The sequence below is a fragment of the Trifolium pratense genome, linkage group LG2 (assembly GCF_020283565.1).
Source record: "Trifolium pratense cultivar HEN17-A07 linkage group LG2, ARS_RC_1.1, whole genome shotgun sequence".
In the NCBI taxonomy this organism is placed as follows: Eukaryota; Viridiplantae; Streptophyta; class Magnoliopsida; order Fabales; family Fabaceae; genus Trifolium; species Trifolium pratense.
The window spans coordinates 1901853-1922202 of record NC_060060.1 but is presented as its reverse complement, the minus strand read 5'-3'; the positions used below and the strand labels follow the sequence as shown (position 1 = coordinate 1922202).

The 20350-nt window shown below is 36.0% G+C and overlaps 1 protein-coding gene across 1 annotated transcript; it reads right to left on the bottom strand.

The window, feature by feature from the left end:
• Positions 1-1693: 1693 nt before the first annotated feature.
• LOC123910943 (thylakoid membrane protein slr0575) lies at positions 1694-19709 on the bottom strand. Its single transcript, XM_045962232.1, has 9 exons — positions 19282-19709; positions 18405-18451; positions 18208-18310; positions 5585-5671; positions 4701-4784; positions 3575-3628; positions 2954-3034; positions 2048-2093; positions 1694-1929 (listed from the first exon to the last, which is right to left on the bottom strand). The coding sequence occupies exons 1-9, from the start codon at positions 19564-19566 to the stop codon at positions 1859-1861; spliced, it is 858 nt and encodes a 285-aa protein (XP_045818188.1). The 5' UTR covers positions 19567-19709; the 3' UTR covers positions 1694-1858.
• Positions 19710-20350: the final 641 nt, after the last annotated feature.

Sequence of the window (20350 nt, the reverse complement as noted above, 5' to 3'; positions counted from 1 at the left end):
TAGTGGCCCGAGTGTGACAATGTACGAGCATGATAGTTTTATGGGATTGAGTCTGGTCAACAAAAATCAAAGGCCTGGTGGAATGGAATTGGGAAGTTCGAGTGTGCAGCAAACTCATCAGAATCTAGTTTTTACGTCAATTGGTTAAGTGGAAAAGAAATGTTTTAACTCGTAAATTCGTAGAGCTTACCTCATATTAAAATAAACATATATTTTAGCTTATTCAATTTAAATATATCAATTTTTAATTTAAAATTTTAAGTGTTATGTATATTAATAAGAAAATATGACAACATTAATATATTATTATTTTAAATTAAAAATAAAATTTAAATATTAGATAATTCACACTTAATTGATCTTCTCTCATTCTCATTGGTTAAATATGACTAAAAGCATGCATTTCAATAACAAACAAATAACTCAACAACTATATGCCCTTAATATATTTTGTAAAGAAATAATATCTCTTATTTTTTTACGTATTAAATATGACTCTTTGAATCATGAATATGTCATGTGAGATTCAATAGTATATATGATTGAAATGCTAAGTGATTATATATTTTAACCTCTAATGTTTTATTTTATTTTTACGAAACCCCTATTATATTATTTTTTTTTTACAATATTTATGTATCTATTATTTATCAAATAATTTATTATATTTAAATGTCCATAAATCTTAGCTCAACTAGCATAAAAATGTCAAATTGTTAGGTCAGACACTTTTTTGTGTAACTACCAAAAAAAATTATTATATTTAGATAGTCGCATAAAATTTTGCTATATTATTTTATCAAAAACTTGTTTTGTTTCTCACTTGTTTTCATCTATTCTTTTTGTATTGTTTTTTATTGTTTTTTTTACACACATGCATAAAAATATGAGACATTATTGAGAATACACGAGGAAATCTATCTAACTCTTAATGTACCGCCCCCGTTCCTCCATCCCATTTTATAATAAGAAAAAAAAAAATATTTTTAGGATCATTGAATAATTAATGTACTTGGTCTATAATAATATAGACCGGATAATCAATTATCACAAGTGTAACTAATTGTTACTTCTATAATTATTAACCTATACTATTATAAAAAAATTAAGTCTCTCTTTAGATATAATATGATATTGTATTTATTATAAATATGATAAAAATTGAACTTTTAAATTGACTAAAAAAAATTAAGTTTTTGAATCGTTAGGTAAACATATTCGAGTTTAAATAATTTTACTGATTTTATTGGGAGTTGCATCGTCAAAATCCTTATGAGTTTAAATGATTTTATTGGGAGTTTAAATGATTTTCCTAGCTCATTTTGACTTTCGGTTTTACTCAAAATGCTTTTAGTTCCGATTTAACACAAAAATCATACCGAAAAACGTAAAATCCATATATTTTACAATTTAAAACGAGATTTTAACAACTCTGGTGTGTAGTATCTACAAAGAAGATAAAGTTTATGCGGATATTTTGACAAATCCAGATGCTCAAGAAGTTTGGGTAATAGTTTCATGGGTAGTCTCGTGCGGAGGTACTTACGGAATGACTGTGGATTTCTACGTACTCCGGATAGCTGCATAACATTGAGAATTGACCAGTCGTTGCTCGGTAATGAAATAGGATTTTAACAACTTAAATAATGTAAAACAAATTAATTAATGCGATCCAACTTTGCCATGCTCTTCCTTTTCAATTCAAATGTTTTTTTCTATTTCTTTAAATCTGTGTCAAAATTTAATACATGACGAAATAATCTATACCTTTGAATTTTATACATATTTCATAGGACCTAAGTCCTGTGAGTAACTAAGTCAAGCAACATGGAATAGGAGGATAAAATGGTCAATAACTTCATGAAGACGTTGCATTCGGGTCTGTATTCGAGATAAGTCGAACCTCGTATAAATCTTTTTCGCCCTTACCTGCAGCACAATCTTATGTCATAATGCATTCATTCATTTCATACACATTTTTTTCCTTTTAATTCTCAAGAATACGAAACTCATTATATAAGCATAGTTATTTAAAATTTTTACTCACCAACTTCTGCGGTAATTCCAGGCCCAAAGAATGATGTAAATTTAGCCTGTAATACAAAATAAAAGTTGAGAAATAGTTGGTATAAGAATTGAATTGATCAAAGCCACTAGGTTTGATCTAGTGGTGAGAGGTTTGGGTAATACGTTATAAGTCCTGGGTTCGATCCCCAGCTCATTGTAAACAAAAAAAAAAGAATTGAATGGATCAAATTCTAGAAGTAGCCCTCAAAGCTATAAAAAGAAAGCTTCGGCGTTCACTTTGCCTCGGGACTCGAGAACACAATACTAAACTGCACAACCAAACATGCTATAAAACTTTGTCCGTCTATAAAGAATAGGATTCCCACCACTTAAGTGTGTTTGTAAGACACCAAAATTACGGTGGAAAATCACGATGACTACAAGCCTCACATTGTAGCTTCTAAATATCACAATGGAAGAACTCCAAATTTCACGGCAGCAATAATTTCACACTGCTCAATGAAATGCATGCTAAGTTTGTTTAGTTTAAGTTTAACTTTAAAGAAAGAAAAAAAAAAAACTGAAAATAATATATCACGATGCACTTTTTTCAGAGAAAAAAGTTATTTCTTTTGGCAAAAGTACATTTTGGAGCATTCTTAATCTTAACCGTAAAACTAACAGACTTTATCCTATTAGAAGAACATATTTGATCTCTGGAGAATTGTTTTGTGCAATTTTGCAGTTAAAATATCAGTCATATTACTTTGCACCTTGACCTAGTTTTGTAGATCTGTTCAAGTCATTTTGAAATACCTCGACTATAAAATGAATACAAGAATAATAAAATGAAATTTAGAATCTTATTATACTCATTAACATGTCAGAAAAAATGAATACAAGATCTACGAGATAAAAAATATATTCAAGAACCGAAGTTGAATACCTGTCTTTGTTCAAAATCAGACAACTTCAGAGCCTTAGCCTCAAAAACCAAGACCAAAGAGTATTTCCCATCTTGTGTGACCTAAGACATAGGCATATTATGAGACAAAATCGGCAAGAGAATTACCATATACTTTTTTTTTGAATAAGCAAAAAATACCTCAACAAGAATCGAACCCATGACATTTAAGAATTATCATATACTTTTTTTTTAGTACATGAGAGGGCAAACGCCCAAGAATTATCATATACTAATATACAAAGTAGCATCTCAAATGGATAGAATGTCGCATAATGAATATTAATAGAAATGATCTTGATTCGTTGCAGTAATAATGTCACGCAGTTAGACACAGTAATAATTTTTCCCTTCTTAAAAGGGTACACCTAACTTGATTCAGATTGGTCAGGTTCCGATGTGACTTTCGAGTACAAATGTCTTGTGACTGTAAAAGTAGAAAGACAACTTCGGTGCTTGTGCTTAATCAAATGATTCTTTCGAAAAAAAATGTAACTCAGATGGTTGAGGTGGGTATTTCCAAGTAATCTAGCAAATCATGCGAAAAAACTCAAAAGGGACTATGTTACTGATTAATGAAATAATGCAAATTAACAAGCATACCTCTTCACGAATCATTTGTAGAATAGGTGCACTTCTTCTAGGGATCCCTGCTCCCTGAAACATAATAGATAAAATGATGTTTCAGAATTGCAACAATGGCATATAGAAACAACTTCGTTTCTTTCTTCTTCTTTTTTTTTCACCAGCAGTATCCGGCCCACTGGACCGCTGAATCTAGTCTGGGGGGGTCAGTTATGGCATGATCGCAGTTGCGGGGAATCGAACTGTGGTCCTCCCTACCAAGTCCAGCGCCAATCACCACTGGACCAACTAACGATTAGTGCAACTTCGTTTCTAGCTAATGCAGCCGGATAAAGATATCAGAAAGTTATACTCTGGACTCAATTATTAGCAAAAAAAAGACGTTCTTAAATTTGTTGGAAATATATGCAAAATTTAGCTGTTCTATGCATATTTAATGTTACTATTCCGAAAATACCCTTACATTAATTTCTTAGTACTGTGAGTAGATGACTATAATAATTAGGGGTATACTACTAAACATATTATCTTTTTTTATATGAAGTCAACAAAATTAAACGCACTTAACTATCATACTTAATAGTGCGAAAGTAGGTACTTTTGCTTATAATTGAGTGGAGAGGAAGTACTAAGCAAGACGCGTGCTCTTGTTGAGAACCAATTCATCACAACGGTCTGTTTGGATTGACTTATTTGAGTTTATCCACTAACATATACGCTTTTGAGACCTTTAAAAGAGCTTATGTAAACAACTTATGACATAAGCTATCCAGGATAGCTAATGAAAACAAATTATAGCTTATATGAAAACAATGATTTTGTTTTATCTTTTCTTATAAAAATAGATTATACATAAGCACTTATAAGTGTTTATGCTATAAGTGCTTAAGTAAGTTGTTTATCCAAATAGGGCCATAAGCTATTCGGTGGAGGCTTGTAAATAGGTTTAAAATGAACCTAGGGCGTCTTCAGGTTCATTTGAAACGCATGAAAGAAAAAGAGAACCAATTTTTACTTGTTACTTGTATATTAAGTTCCAAGTTTTTGAGCTTCCTTGACAGCAAAATATTAAAATGGAGAAATTGATAATTCACAAAAAATAATAAGTTTCCTAAAAGATAATTCAATAATTCAAATAACTTACTAGACCATACTGGAAAATCCGTTTCAATGCCTCCTCTAGATGTTGTTCATCTCCGTAGCGATATCTGGTAACATCACTCTTCACCTATAAAAGCACAAAAGAGCAACTTAAAGTGATTAGAGAAAAGATTGAATCTATTGTTAATAAACATAAAAAATCATCATGCGATTCTTCTCTTTAATATTTTTTTTTTTGGTACATCTTCTCTTTAATATTTAATATAACATACCAAGAAAAGAGTGTGACAACATAATTAAAAATAAATTTATAGCTTTTGAGAAACATGGAGGGATTTAATCTTTAATGCATAAAAGTGAGTATTTTCTCAAATGAGCTACTTTCTCTTATACATGACTCATGATGCTACTAAAATTTGAATCTACTTACAAGGTTTTGATATAAAGGCACTACCTAACAGCCACAATTAATAAACGAATTGGATCTGCGTAAATCCCCTGACCTAAAACTAATCAACATTTTGTACATCTGATATTATGTGTCTGCCAATACTCAATAGACCTATTGAACAGAATTTACATTGAAAGAAAAAGACCAGGTTACCTGAAAAAACAAACAAACCTAGACATTACATATTTACTTTCTTCAATTACCTAATCTTGAATGCTCTTCAATAAATGGATCAAAAGGGAAATGTTAGGCATATTCGACTTATTTGGTTAATAATAGGTTGGGTGGACAATATCAAGGTTAACCCTTTAACAAGTCACTACTGGCAAAGAAAATAATGGAAACAACATTTAATTAGAGACATAAAAATAGAGAATATTTCCAATTACTAGAAGTGGAAAAGAAGAGAATTCCGTCACGAGAAACATTTAAAATAACACTATGTGGCAAGAAGAATGAGCCTATGATGATATTACCTGTTTAAGAATATCAGTTGCACATTTTTCCTGCAATTTGTAAGCATCTGAATATGTGAGGCATGGCACGGGCTTGAGTTCTGCATACTGAAAAAAAGACGATTCAATAAAAACAATATCAAGAATACTAAAGAGCTATGTGTCATACCCTAATTTTGTCCTACCCTCTTTTTACAATTTCTTTTATTATTATTATTATTATTATTATTATTATATTATATTAGTATTATTATTAATTTTGTTAATTAATAAAATATAAAAAAAAGAAAAAAAAGAAAAGCAGCAACAGCAACAGTGCTGCGCCTCCCTCCCCTGGTTTTCTGGATTTCTACTTTCAACTTTTTCCAAAACAAGCTTTAAGTCTTCACCATCTAATACTCCAAACAAAAGGGCAAATCATTTCATTCCATCTTTGAATTTGCAAAACCAAATTTTCTTCCAAAACCTCACTTTAATCAATTCAAACTCAATTAATCCAATGGACAAAGATTATCACTTTGGTCTATAAATTGAGAGCAGAGTTCAGAGCAAAAGAGGACACAGAGAAACAGAGAGAAGAGAAAAAATCAAAATCTCATTTTTCTTCATCACTTTTCCAAAATCCGAAATTGACTCAAACACCCTCTAACCTTCACTTTTCTTCACCCAAAAGCATCCAAACACTTTCAGTAGATAATAACCATCGAAAAAACGAAGGAAAACCGTTGAGAGAAGCTTACTCAAACTCCAAAATTGCAAAGAAAAGAGTGAGTTCTAACTCATCTAAGCAAGCTTCAAAACAAGTTAGTTTCTAAACGTTTTTTTTACTCATGAACACCTACTGAAGCTTTTCCAACCATTTGTTTTGCTTAATTTGTTCAAATACGAGTTTTCATTTTTTGGGGGATTTAAAGTTTGATTTGTTTTCTTAAAATCCTTGCATCTTTTGTAAATTCTGAGTTTATATTCATGATCAGTGAGGAAAATCGAGTGAAACCGGATTTTATTTCGTAAATTTTGACGAAGAATTGATGATGTTGTTGTTGGAGCCGAGAGCTTCGACGAAGCTTCAATGGCTTCCTTCATCGTGTTCTTCATAAGGTTGAAGGAGGGGAGGTTGAAGACGATGACGTGGCGACGCGTCATTGGCTCCCTCCGTTTTTAAAACACAACTGTTGGATCTATTGTAAGGCCGAGATCTGTTAGAGGATTTTTTTAAAATCCAAGCCATTTGATCAAATCAAAGGGCCCAGATCCAGGAAGCCTACCGTGCACCTATTTCCTCGCGCTGCACCATGTTCATTTTTGTTCTGTTTGCCATTTTTTTGGACGAACTGGGCTGGGCTTTGGTGTTGCAGATTGCTATTGCTTCACCCCCAGACCCAGTTTGCGCCCCCAGTTTATTTGTTTATTTTTAAGTGCTTATTCACTTAAGTGCTTATTTAAATAAGTGCTTATTCACATAAGGGCTTATTTAAATAAGTACTTTTTCTTTTGAAAATATTTTTGAGTTAGTAGATAATTATTTGATTAATGAGAACACTTTTTTTAAGTAAGTGATTATTTAAGTTGTTTTGTAGAAAAAGTGCTTATTTGAACAGATGTTTATTTAAGCTTTTGAGTCAAATTTTTGCACTAACATAAGAGACCTTCTTAGGTTATTTGTTTATTTTGGTTGCTTTATTTTGATGAGAATTTTATTTGATTATTTTTCAAAAACATTTCATTACTTTAAAAACCCCAAAATTCAACCTTTCTCCTTTGAAATGAATACGATTAAGCAAAGTCGATAAGATTAGCAAAAGCTTCAGTTACTGTATATATTGTCTATACTTTGTTTGCTTGTTTCGTTTCTCTTTTATCTTGCTCGAATTTGAAAGCACTCAATAAAATAGAATGAAAAAGGAAGGGACTGACGTATGACTTTCTCTACCCGAATGGTTCCGAGACCCTGACGTATGACTCGTGTCTCGGACCATTCTCATTCTCCAACCTTAAAGCACGTAAAAAACATCTCTTAATCTTTTCTTTTGATTTCGTTAAATCAAACTAAAACGACTTAAGATTAAAAGGATGAAAAAGGAAGGGACTGACGTATGACTTTCTCTACCCGGATGGTTCCGAGGCCCTGACGTATGACTCGCGTCTCGGACCATCCTCATTCTCAAACATTTTCACAAAAACTCATAAAATCAACTCAACACACTCAAACCTTTTTCACTGCCCTCGCGCGCAGTAAAAGTAAAACCCTTTTCACAAAACGGGTGACGTTTTCGTCCATTCTCCGTAACACAAACAACGCTAAAGCCTCCACCGTGCGAGCATACAAGCAGCGTTTAAATATAAGAATGCGACATTCTTCGTAATACAAACAACGCTTAAGCCTCCATTGTGCGAGCATACAAGCAGAGTTTAACTACGAGAATGCGACTTAGACGTCATACGTCTAAAAGCAACCAACCCACAAACATTTTTTACCATGAACTACGAAACCCTGATTTTTCCATTGCAGCTGGGAATACGTAGGAGCAGGATTCAACATCTTGTCGGGCACAATAATAAAAAACAAAACTTTTTTCCCCGCATATATAATAACATAAATAATAATAAAAACAAACTTTTTCTATTGATGAAGCAAGAAACGAGTAATCAAGCAAACATTAAAAAACACATTAAAGCAAACAAACAATTTCCCTCTAAAAGGTTCCCGTTGAGTACAACGGATGTGAGGGGTGCTAATACCTTCCCCTCGCATAACCAACTCCCGAACCCTTTTTCTCACCCCTCAAGGTTTTCTCGATATTTTCCTTTCCCCTCTTTGGGATAAATAAAATTCGGTGGCGACTCTGTTTCTTCTCGAGTGTTCATGCTCGAGGATATTTTTCGCGCCGCGACAGCTGGCGACTCTGCTGGGGAATAAAACCTTTTGAGAGTTAAGCCTAATTTAGGGGGTTTTCGCTTGTTTGCTTTAATGTATGTTATTTACATTTTTGCTTTATTGCTTTTAATATTATATTGCATATTTGCTTGGATATTATCTGCTATATCTGTCTCTTCTGCTTCATCTCCTTTCTTTTTCCTTTTGCCCACTTGGGCCGGTTACTTGGTTACTGAGTGAAAAGTCCTATACCCGGACTTGAGGAAAACTTAAGACACATCGGGGGTTGATTGCTAGCTCGCCTGACGTATGACTCGAGGGTTGGCATGATACTCCCACTTGGGGTAGATTCGTCTTAGGGATATCGGTTCGCCTGACGTATGACTCGAGGACCGAAACGTTCCCTGGATGGATCCGTGACCTTGGGGACCTTTTTAAAAACCTATGACCTTGAACCTCTGTTTAAGAACCGAGTCGATGGTTGCGTTATGTTGACCTTCCCGGTTGATGTACCAACTTCACCTAGAGGAGGTTTATCTTTAGTAGATGTTTGTTATGAGCCGTTGCAACACGAACATCATCTCCTAAAGATTTACCTATGAATTTAGGAACGGTGTCAAACCTAGAACAAACATGTGAGATTGGGATGGGTTGCAGGTAACTCTGAACCGTTGGCCTTCAAAATTTACACCTAATCTGTTACGGTTCGCTTGATCTGCTGCATGACATACTATTTGCATCCTTGCATCCATAACAGTAATCATGCATGTACATTTTGGCTTTCAAGGAACTAAATAGACACTAGTTACATAAGCATAAGGTTTTTAAATCATGGGAAGTAAAAGTTTGAATTTTTCTTATATCCCGAAACATTTATGATAACTATGTGTCTACGGTTCACTTAAACCAAAATGACTAAAAAAGGAATTAAAAATTTCGCATGCATTTTCATTCATAAATTGCATCTCATTCCATTTGTTCATATAACCAGTCATATTCCCGACGCCGGTATTTGACAAGAAACGTCTCAAGACTAGTCATGGAGAATTGGCAAGACCAGCACGATGCTTTGAAGGGCGAGGTAGCATAATTGACTGAAAAATTGGACAAGGCTCTTGAGTTGTTGATTAATCTGAACAAACCAGCGCAGCCAGTTGTGGTTGAAACCGCGGTTCCCGCACCCCAAGGAGGAACTTCAGCAGTAAACACAGTTTGGCCAACTTTTGGTTTGCCCGTTGGGTATACTCCACAGAATCAGGTTGAAGTTCAACAGTCTCCTCAGAATACCCGGACTAGGGTCCCTCTGGTCCAACAAGGTTTTGTTTCACAACAAGAGAATCTGGATGATCCCAGAAATGCTTATCAGAGTCCAGGGTTATTCGATGATGTGCCCAAGGTTAATTCTAATGTTCCTCAGCTGGAGGAAGCTCGTCAGAAATTCAAGGCTATTGAAGACCGTTTAAGTATGATGGAAGGAGCTGATCCCTTAGACCTTGCCAATATGTGCCTAGTTCCAGACTTGGTGCTTCCGCCAAAGTTTAAGGTCCCTGATTTTGAGAAGTATAAAGGTCTTAGCTGTCCAAAGAATCATTTGATTATGTATAGTCGGAAGATGGCCTCCTTTGCTAAAGATGACAAACTCATGATGCATTGCTTCCAAGATAGCCTCACTGGGGCATCACTCAATTGGTACGTGCAATTGGAGGGGAGTCGTATCCAGTCATGGAGTGATTTGGCAAATGCTTTCATTAAGCAGTACCAATACAACATTGACATGGCTCCGGATCGTACTCAGTTACAAAACATGTCTCAAGAGGAGGGCGAGTCATTCAGGGTTTATGCTCAACGTTGGAGAGAGTTGGCTGCACAAGTACATCCCCCACTCTTAGAAGCCGAACTAGTGGACATATTCACTAACACTCTACAAGGGGCGTATTTTGAAAAGATGGTTGGCAGTGTTTCATCTGGTTTTTCTGATATGGTGAAGATAGGTGAGAGGATTGAAATGGGAATCAAGAGTGGTAAGATTCAAGCCGCTGTAGGCAATCAATATACCTCAAAAGATCCTGCAAACAGTTTCACCAAAATGAAGGAGGAGGAAACCAATGCTGCCACTCCCAAAAGAAAGGTCTTTGATCTGATTCCTATGTCATATGGTCAACTTCTTCCATATCTAGTGCACAATGGAATGGTAATTCCCAGGGCTCTAAAACCCATGACACCACCGCTTCCGGCTTGGTATGATGATAAAGCTAAATGTGAGTTTCATATGGGTGCTGAAGGTCATTCCATTGATAACTGCATAGCATTCAAACATCTAGTACAAGAGCTCATCGACGGGAAGGTCTTGACTTTCAAGGATGGCAAGCCAAATGTGAAAGATAGTCTGCTGCTAGAGGCCGTCTAAAGGTTTAAAGGTTGCCAACCGGTCAAAAAGGAATCAACCTCAAGGATTGATTATCATTATGCTGTTTTCATTTTTGTAATTTTCCTATTTGCAAGAGTTTGATTTGTGTTTAAACTTGTTTATTCGCAATAGTAATCATAATGGAATAATAATGCATGTTTTGAATTAATCTTTTCATGTTCATTCACTTTTCTCTTCTTCTCCACAAAAGCAATAATTATATATTTCACTCATTTCATTTCTTTCATTATCAAATCTGTTTGAATAAAGATTGGAGGGAGGATGACGAAAAACGAAATAACCAAAATTGCTATAGTATGCTTTCGGATAAAACTTTGCTGATGATGTAAGGCATTGTTTCAAATCCCCAAACACCGGAGAAATAAGGAAGATAATCCGTAGTCACCCTTGTTGAGCCTAGAAGTTGGTGTTTCTTTCTATTCGAAAAAAAACCCGCATTTTTAACCCGGGGCAGGGTAGTGTTCAGTTGATTCGACCATGCGTTCGAGTTTCAAGAGAAGAACATCTCATTCGAGGATCAATCACATTTTCTTCCTTGAACACATCACATGACGTCAAGGAAATAAAAGAGAGTCAAAAAGAGAATTTGTTTTCCTCAACCATTGTCGAGGCAGTCACAGTATCCAAATAAAAAGAAAAAGAAAAGAAAGCCCGCTAAGTCAAAACTCAAAATGACTTAGGCAAAAGTTAGGGTATCCCGGTGGACTAAAAACTCAGAGAATAGTCCAGGCAAAAATTAGGGATTATGAACAAAAAAGAGAACTGAAAGAGTGCATCACCAATGAAAACAAAATCATGTGACCAAAAAAAGTAAGTGACTGCAAGTCAAAAAGCATCATTGACCTATGAGCCATCATATCCTCACCATCGCGTTTCCAAAATCTCTTGGAACTTGAGTGCATGAGTTGAGTTAATTGAACGTAGGACCGAAGAACATCATGGAGAATGGGTTGGGTTAAAATTAAATTTTGAGCCTTATATCCTTTTATTCAAAAACCGTGAACCAGGCCATGTTACAACCCTCAAAAGACCTAATTGAAGTAAGGTTTATTTCGAAAGCATGCGGTTGCAAGGTTGCGTTAACCTGACTCCCAAGATCTTTTGTAAATCATCAGTGTTGATATCATATTTTCACACCCTCTTTCGCAATATTCATCCACTACACATCAATTTCATCTCAATATTGATTTCAAAACTAGCATGAACATTGCATTAGAATTACAATTTTGAATAAACAGGTTTATCTGCAAATCAGCACTTAACAAAAAGGAAGTTTCAACTATGAGCAGTCACCAAGTGATCAGCAAGAAGTTCGGTCCAATCTGGGGCAACTATATCGGAACTTCAATTAACCAAGAGGGACATTCCCTAGAAGGGTCATTCAGTACGGGAAAAATGCTCAAGACCATATCATGGAAGCTGCATCAAAACCCAGGTGTTCAAGACCTAACGAACTGGTTCAAGATGTTCCTAATTAGGGGCAAATTACCTTGGGATCCTGCCAACCAAGAACGAACCCTTATGACTAGGGGCACCTGAAGATCTCGTTGGTCCGGCCAAAACATTTCAAGAATGGGGCAATCAGGGTTGCACCTCCAAAACGCCAGTTTGATCAAAGAACATACCTCCTAGAAAAGGGGCACCAATATCAATAAGTTGGCTAATCACTTCAAGACCCATTTGACTGGGGCAAGACAAGTTACACAGGGGCAACTCCTCTTCATACCTTCAAGGCGGCCAAGCAAAATCTAGCATACATCCGCAACTGTTGAGTCCAGAATGGGCGTCGGGATTATGTTAACACAACATCAGGCCACCTTTCCACAAAAAGCCTTGAACATTCACCGGTTCTAAGCCAATCCTCACCCATAACATGCAAATCATCACATCAATCATCATCATGCATTGATCATGTTATTTCATTCTAGAAAAATCAACATCGCGCATTAATCATGTCATTTCATTCATTTGGTATGCCCCATACCACAAACTCAATAACCTCGAGACTAGACAGCAAATCAAATATCCTTAAGCAAAGTCCAATCGTTATTGGCACCTTAAAAATCCAATTGTTATTGGTACCCACAAAAGCCCAATCGTTATTGGCACCCACTCAAAAGTCCAATCATCATTGGCACCCCCAAAAATCCAATTGTTATTGGTACCCAGCAAAAGCCCAATCGTTATTGGCACCCACTCAAAAGTCCAATCGTCATTGGCACACCCAAAATCCAATTGTTATTGGTACCCAGCAAAAGCCCAATTGTTATTGGCACCCACTCAAAAGTCCAATCGTCATTGGCACACCCAAAAAATCCAATTGTTATTGGTACCCAGCAAAAGCCCAATCGTTATTGGCACCCACTCAAAAGTCCAATCGTCATTGGCACACCCAAAATCCAATTGTTATTGGTACCCAGCAAAAGCCCAATTGTTATTGGCACCCACTCAAAAGTCCAATCGTCATTGGCACACCCAAAATCCAATTGTTATTGGTACCCAGCAAAAGTCCAATTGTTATTGGTACCCAATCAAAAGTTCAATCGTTATTGGCACCAACTCAAAATCCAATCATTATTGGTACCCTTAAAAGCCCAACCTCGTTTGGCACCACCCGCAGCCTAATCACTGTTGGCAATGTTTAAGCCCAATTGTCATTAGCACCTACTCCGCAGCCTAATCACCATTGGCAATGTTTAAGCCCAATTGTCATTAGCACCAAATTCACAGCCTAATTACCATTGGCAAAGTTTAAGCCCAATTGTCATTAGCACCCACTCCGCAGCTTAATCACCATTGGCACCTGTTTAAGCCCAATTGTCATTAGCACCCACTTCGCAGCCTAATCACCATTGGCACCTGTTTAAGCCCAATTGTCATTAGCACCCACTTTGCAGCCTAATCACCATTGGCCACATTTAAGCCCAATTGTCATTAGCACCCGTTCGTAAAAAAATCCAATTTCTACTCGTCCCAATGATCATCACATGCACTAGTCATGCATTCCACTTCATGCATTTCATTACATGCACCAACAATGTGCCCAACAAACAAAGACATATCATGCATATTATGAATCAACAAATTCATTTGCAATAGCTTTGCATCTTTAGGCATTAAAACATGCATAAACAATCATTGCATCATCCAAGATATGCATGCAACAAATTCAAAGGTTTCTCCCCGCAGAGTACAACCTTCAGTCTTCAACCACGAGCAAGGTGGAGTCACCTTTTCCCCAGCAAATCTGAATTGAAAGATGTCCAGCTTTCTCCCCAGCAAGTCTTTCGAAGAATCCTCAGACAAGATATCTTAAAAGGACATCCCCAGTAGAATCTCCTAGAAGAGCATCACCTCATCAGTAAGGATCAACCTTCAGCAAAAGTGGCTGAACAAGATTATCTTATCCCCGGTGGGATCTCAAGATCACCTTATTTGCAAAGCTCTCGAAGCGGAGTATCCAGTATTTCAAAGCTTTCGAAGCAAAGTGGAGAACAAGTGTTAAGTTTCGGAACTTACAAAGTGAAGTGGCGAACAAATTCAAAAATGGATCGACCTTCAGTGTGGGCGGCTGGATAAGATCAAAAGAGGATTGACCTTCAGTGTGGGCGGCTGAATAAGATCAAAAGGTGATTGACCTTCAGTGTGGGCGGCTGAATAAAATCAAAAAGAGATTGACCTTCAGTGTGGGCGGCTGAATAAGATCAAAAGTGGATGGACCTTCAGTGTGGGCGGCTGGATAAAATCAAAATAGAATATTGACCTTCAGTGTGAGCGGCTGAATAAAATCAAAAGAGGATCGACCTTCAGTGTGGGCGGCTGAATAAGATCAAAAGAAGATGAACCTTCAGTGTGGGCGGCTGGATAAAATCACTTTCAAAGATTGACCTTCAGCGTGGGCGGCTGAATGAGATCAAACCAAGGATTGACCTTCAGTGTGGGCGACTGAATAAGATCGAATCACGGATCAAGGGATTGACCTTCAGTGTGGGCGGCTGAATAAAATCAGAATCATCTCTACCTTGAGTATCCGACTTTTCCAGGGAAGTGGATCTCATTCTTTATCATCATCAAATTCATTTTTCTCCGTGGAGCAAAATTAGGGCATTTGTATTTAATTACCTTGCACCTCAAGATTATGAAGACAAAGATCATTCATACTTATGGGTCCAAGGTAATTAAATAGGGGCAGCTGTCATACCCTAATTTTGTCCTACCCTCTTTTTACAATTTCTTTTATTATTATTATTATTATTATTATTATATTATATTAGTATTATTATTAATTTTGTTAATTAATAAAATATAAAAAAAAGAAAAAAAAGAAAAGCAGCAACAGCAACAGTGCTGCGCCTCCCTCCCCTGGTTTTCTGGATTTCTACTTTCAACTTTTTCCAAAACAAGCTTTAAGTCTTCACCATCTAATACTCCAAACAAAAGGGCAAATCATTTCATTCCATCTTTGAATTTGCAAAACCAAATTTTCTTCCAAAACCTCACTTTAATCAATTCAAACTCAATTAATCCAATGGACAAAGATTATCACTTTGGTCTATAAATTGAGAGCAGAGTTCAGAGCAAAAGAGGACACAGAGAAACAGAGAGAAGAGAAAAAATCAAAATCTCATTTTTCTTCATCACTTTTCCAAAATCCGAAATTGACTCAAACACCCTCTAACCTTCACTTTTCTTCACCCAAAAGCATCCAAACACTTTCAGTAGATAATAACCATCGAAAAAACGAAGGAAAACCGTTGAGAGAAGCTTACTCAAACTCCAAAATTGCAAAGAAAAGAGTGAGTTCTAACTCATCTAAGCAAGCTTCAAAACAAGTTAGTTTCTAAACGTTTTTTTTACTCATGAACACCTACTGAAGCTTTTCCAACCATTTGTTTTGCTTAATTTGTTCAAATACGAGTTTTCATTTTTTGGGGGATTTAAAGTTTGATTTGTTTTCTTAAAATCCTTGCATCTTTTGTAAATTCTGAGTTTATATTCATGATCAGTGAGGAAAATCGAGTGAAACCGGATTTTATTTCGTAAATTTTGACGAAGAATTGATGATGTTGTTGTTGGAGCCGAGAGCTTCGACGAAGCTTCAATGGCTTCCTTCATCGTGTTCTTCATAAGGTTGAAGGAGGGGAGGTTGAAGACGATGACGTGGCGACGCGTCATTGGCTCCCTCCGTTTTTAAAACACAACTGTTGGATCTATTGTAAGGCCGAGATCTGTTAGAGGATTTTTTTAAAATCCAAGCCATTTGATCAAATCAAAGGGCCCAGATCCAGGAAGCCTACCGTGCACCTATTTCCTCGCGCTGCACCATGTTCATTTTTGTTCTGTTTGCCATTTTTTTGGACGAACTGGGCTGGGCTTTGGTGTTGCAGATTGCTATTGCTTCACCCCCAGACCCAGTTTGCGCCCCCAGTTTATTTGTTTATTTTTAAGTGCTTATTCACTTAAGTGCTTATTTAAATAAGTGCTTATTCACATAAGGGCTTATTTAAATAAGTACTTTTTCTTTTGAAAATATTTTTGAGTTAGTAGATAATTATTTGATTAATGAGAACACTTTTTTTAAGTAAGTGATTATTTAAGTTGTTTTGTAGAAAAAGTGCTTATTTGAACAGATGTTTATTTAAGCTTTTGAGTCAAATTTTTGCACTAACATAAGAGACCTTCTTAGGTTATTTGTTTATTTTGGTTGCTTTATTTTGATGAGAATTTTATTTGATTATTTTTCAAAAACATTTCATTACTTTAAAAACCCCAAAATTCAACCTTTCTCCTTTGAAATGAATACGATTAAGCAAAGTCGATAAGATTAGCAAAAGCTTCAGTTACTGTATATATTGTCTATACTTTGTTTGCTTGTTTCGTTTCTCTTTTATCTTGCTCGAATTTGAAAGCACTCAATAAAATAGAATGAAAAAGGAAGGGACTGACGTATGACTTTCTCTACCCGAATGGTTCCGAGACCCTGACGTATGACTCGTGTCTCGGACCATTCTCATTCTCCAACCTTAAAGCACGTAAAAAACATCTCTTAATCTTTTCTTTTGATTTCGTTAAATCAAACTAAAACGACTTAAGATTAAAAGGATGAAAAAGGAAGGGACTGACGTATGACTTTCTCTACCCGGATGGTTCCGAGGCCCTGACGTATGACTCGCGTCTCGGACCATCCTCATTCTCAAACATTTTCACAAAAACTCATAAAATCAACTCAACACACTCAAACCTTTTTCACTGCCCTCGCGCGCAGTAAAAGTAAAACCCTTTTCACAAAACGGGTGACGTTTTCGTCCATTCTCCGTAACACAAACAACGCTAAAGCCTCCACCGTGCGAGCATACAAGCAGCGTTTAAATATAAGAATGCGACATTCTTCGTAATACAAACAACGCTTAAGCCTCCATTGTGCGAGCATACAAGCAGAGTTTAACTACGAGAATGCGACTTAGACGTCATACGTCTAAAAGCAACCAACCCACAAACATTTTTTACCATGAACTACGAAACCCTGATTTTTCCATTGCAGCTGGGAATACGTAGGAGCAGGATTCAACATCTTGTCGGGCACAATAATAAAAAACAAAACCTTTTTCCCCGCATATATAATAACATAAATAATAATAAAAACAAACTTTTTCTATTGATGAAGCAAGAAACGAGTAATCAAGCAAACATTAAAAAACACATTAAAGCAAACAAACAATTTCCCTCTAAAAGGTTCCCGTTGAGTACAACGGATGTGAGGGGTGCTAATACCTTCCCCTCGCATAACCAACTCCCGAACCCTTTTTCTCACCCCTCAAGGTTTTCTCGATATTTTCCTTTCCCCTCTTTGGGATAAATAAAATTCGGTGGCGACTCTGTTTCTTCTCGAGTGTTCATGCTCGAGGATATTTTTCGCGCCGCGACACTATGAAGCACTACACAGATATTCACACCGGATCCAGCACTAACACATCGACGCTTGTACTAATTTGAGAAAATGGAAGTAATCAAATGTAATTACATGTGCCAGTGTCGTGTTAGTGTCTGGCACCGACACGTCTTCAATCTGAAGTATCGGTGCTACATAAAAAGAGTGCATGATTATATTGTACACTGCACAATGTTGTTACCTACATAACACCAACACTTTAGATTGAAGGTGTGTCCGAATGTACGACTTATGTCGGTGTCAAACACTCGTATGACACTAACACGTGTATTTACATTCAATCACTTCTATTTTCACAAATTATCATAAGTGTCTGTGTCGGTGCTTAATTGGTTTTTATCACAAACTCCATCTTATAATTTTATTCACAATAAAATAAAATTCTTCACCTTGAGTGCCATGCCAATGATAGCAAGAGGGAAACCATATGTTAACATTATAGCTGACCATTCAGATCCAGGAAGAATATTGAAGTATGCTCCAAAACCATAGCTGCATATTTGAAACAAATAAAGGAAGAAAAAAAAACGGTGAAAACCCATAGTTGTATATCAATGAAGAATGTGGAAAAGAAAACAATACTCACGACAAGAGTGAGACTCCAAGACTTAGTCCAATCACACCAAATGAAATCTGCAATAATTGTCCATGAGGTGTTAGTTTAGTGGTAAGAGTTTGACCAAATCATAGACCGAGTTCAGTAAAATTGCTCTTCTTTCTCTTCCATTTCTAGACTTTTCTTAATTTGTGTGAATTGGTCAACTGGATCAGTCATTTTGGGAAGGAGGAGTATCTTATTGGATTTATTTGTCTATCTACAACAAATGTAAGACTAATATTGACCAAACAAACAATAACTTAATGTTGCATAAAAAAAAAAGGAATTGTTTATATGAAGTTTCAACATGACATACAAGTCGAGTTCTCCATTCTCAACCGAGTTTTTTCCATCCTAAGAGTCAGAGATCAAACCCGTGATTGTTGAGATCTATCAAGCGTGAATTAAGTTTCACATTGGTTGGAAGAGTTGGGAGCCTTAACATTTTGGGTGAAAGTGCGGTGTCAAGATTATTTGTGTTGCTCAATGCCTAATGTGTTGATCCAACCCAGTAAGGCTCCCCCCTCACTGCCCAACAGTGACCACACCCGTGACCACTTGCTTAGATGGTCCAAGTCACTTAACACTTGAACCAATCAATTGTTGGCGTGTTGCATTCAAATTAAACATATCTTTTATATATCATTTCATATTTATAAGCTAGTTCAACCGTAAATTTTACCAAATATTACAAATTCAATCAACTAGTCAATCTGCTATAAATTATAAGCTAGATATTCGCTATAAACCCATCTGTCATAAACTAGCTTATCAACAATCAGCTATATATTGCCAAACAAAGCCTAAATAGACAAGAAAAAAATTCTTAAAAAAATGACAGTAAAAAGGAACTGAGGAAGCATACCTTAGTAATGGAGATTTCATCATCAGGAATAAGTGTAAGACCATCTTTAGGAACATCAGAAGATTGTGAAGTTGTGGTGGTTGAAGAATCAGCAGCTTTTGTTAGAGTAACACTAAACCTATTGGATTTGAAGAAAAGCTTTGTGTGAAAACAAGAAATGGAATGAGGATGAACAGAAACGAGTGAAGAACGAGTTGAATTAGTGAGTTGAGGACGAGTTGAATGAGATAGAAGAGGAAGACAGTGAAACCGGTGACCGGAGTAGACGGTGGCAACACCTGGCATCGTAACCGTTTGTTTGTTTTTTCCGACAAGAAGAAAAGGAGAGTCACAGAAACATAGAAGAGGAGTGAGTTGTGTGAAATTTTGGTCGTTGCTTCTCAACCGCCAAATTTTCTGTTACGTGTCATCATTCTTTATCTTTCAGATTATTATCTATCTGTTTTTTTTTATTTTTTATTTAAAGCAATAAATACATTTTTGGTCAAAAGAAAAGCAAGAAATACATTTTAAACTAATTAAGTTCTATTTTATTAATTTCTTTGGATAAAATAAAGATAAATTATTTTTTGGGTTAATGTGAGCATGTTATGAGATTAATCATAAGTCTATAGCGGGAATTTTTTTTTTTATGAGAATGAACTATTTCTCAAATAAACTATTAAGTCTATTTCAATTTATTTCTTTGAATCAAAATTGGTTTTTTTACGAGAATGAACTATTTCTCAAATTACTTATCATCAGTAGCTTTTTATTGGTTAGGGGAGGTACAAAGTCACTCGACTTAAAGGAGAGGGAACATGAGAAAGCGCTTCACGAAAGAATCGTGCGAAAGAATCGTGTGATGAAAGGTTTCCGTTGAGTTTGCAGCCCCCAATCTTCACCTAATAAGTCATATTCAACGGTTTAAAAATCCTTATAACAGCAGAAGCCTAAATTATATATGTTTAAACCCAACCAAATATAATTCAAGCCATCAAAGAGAGATAAAATATCATGCATTCTTCTTTCCAATTTCAGAAATGTAGGGCGACATACATCATCTAATAAAGTTTCATAACAGATCAAG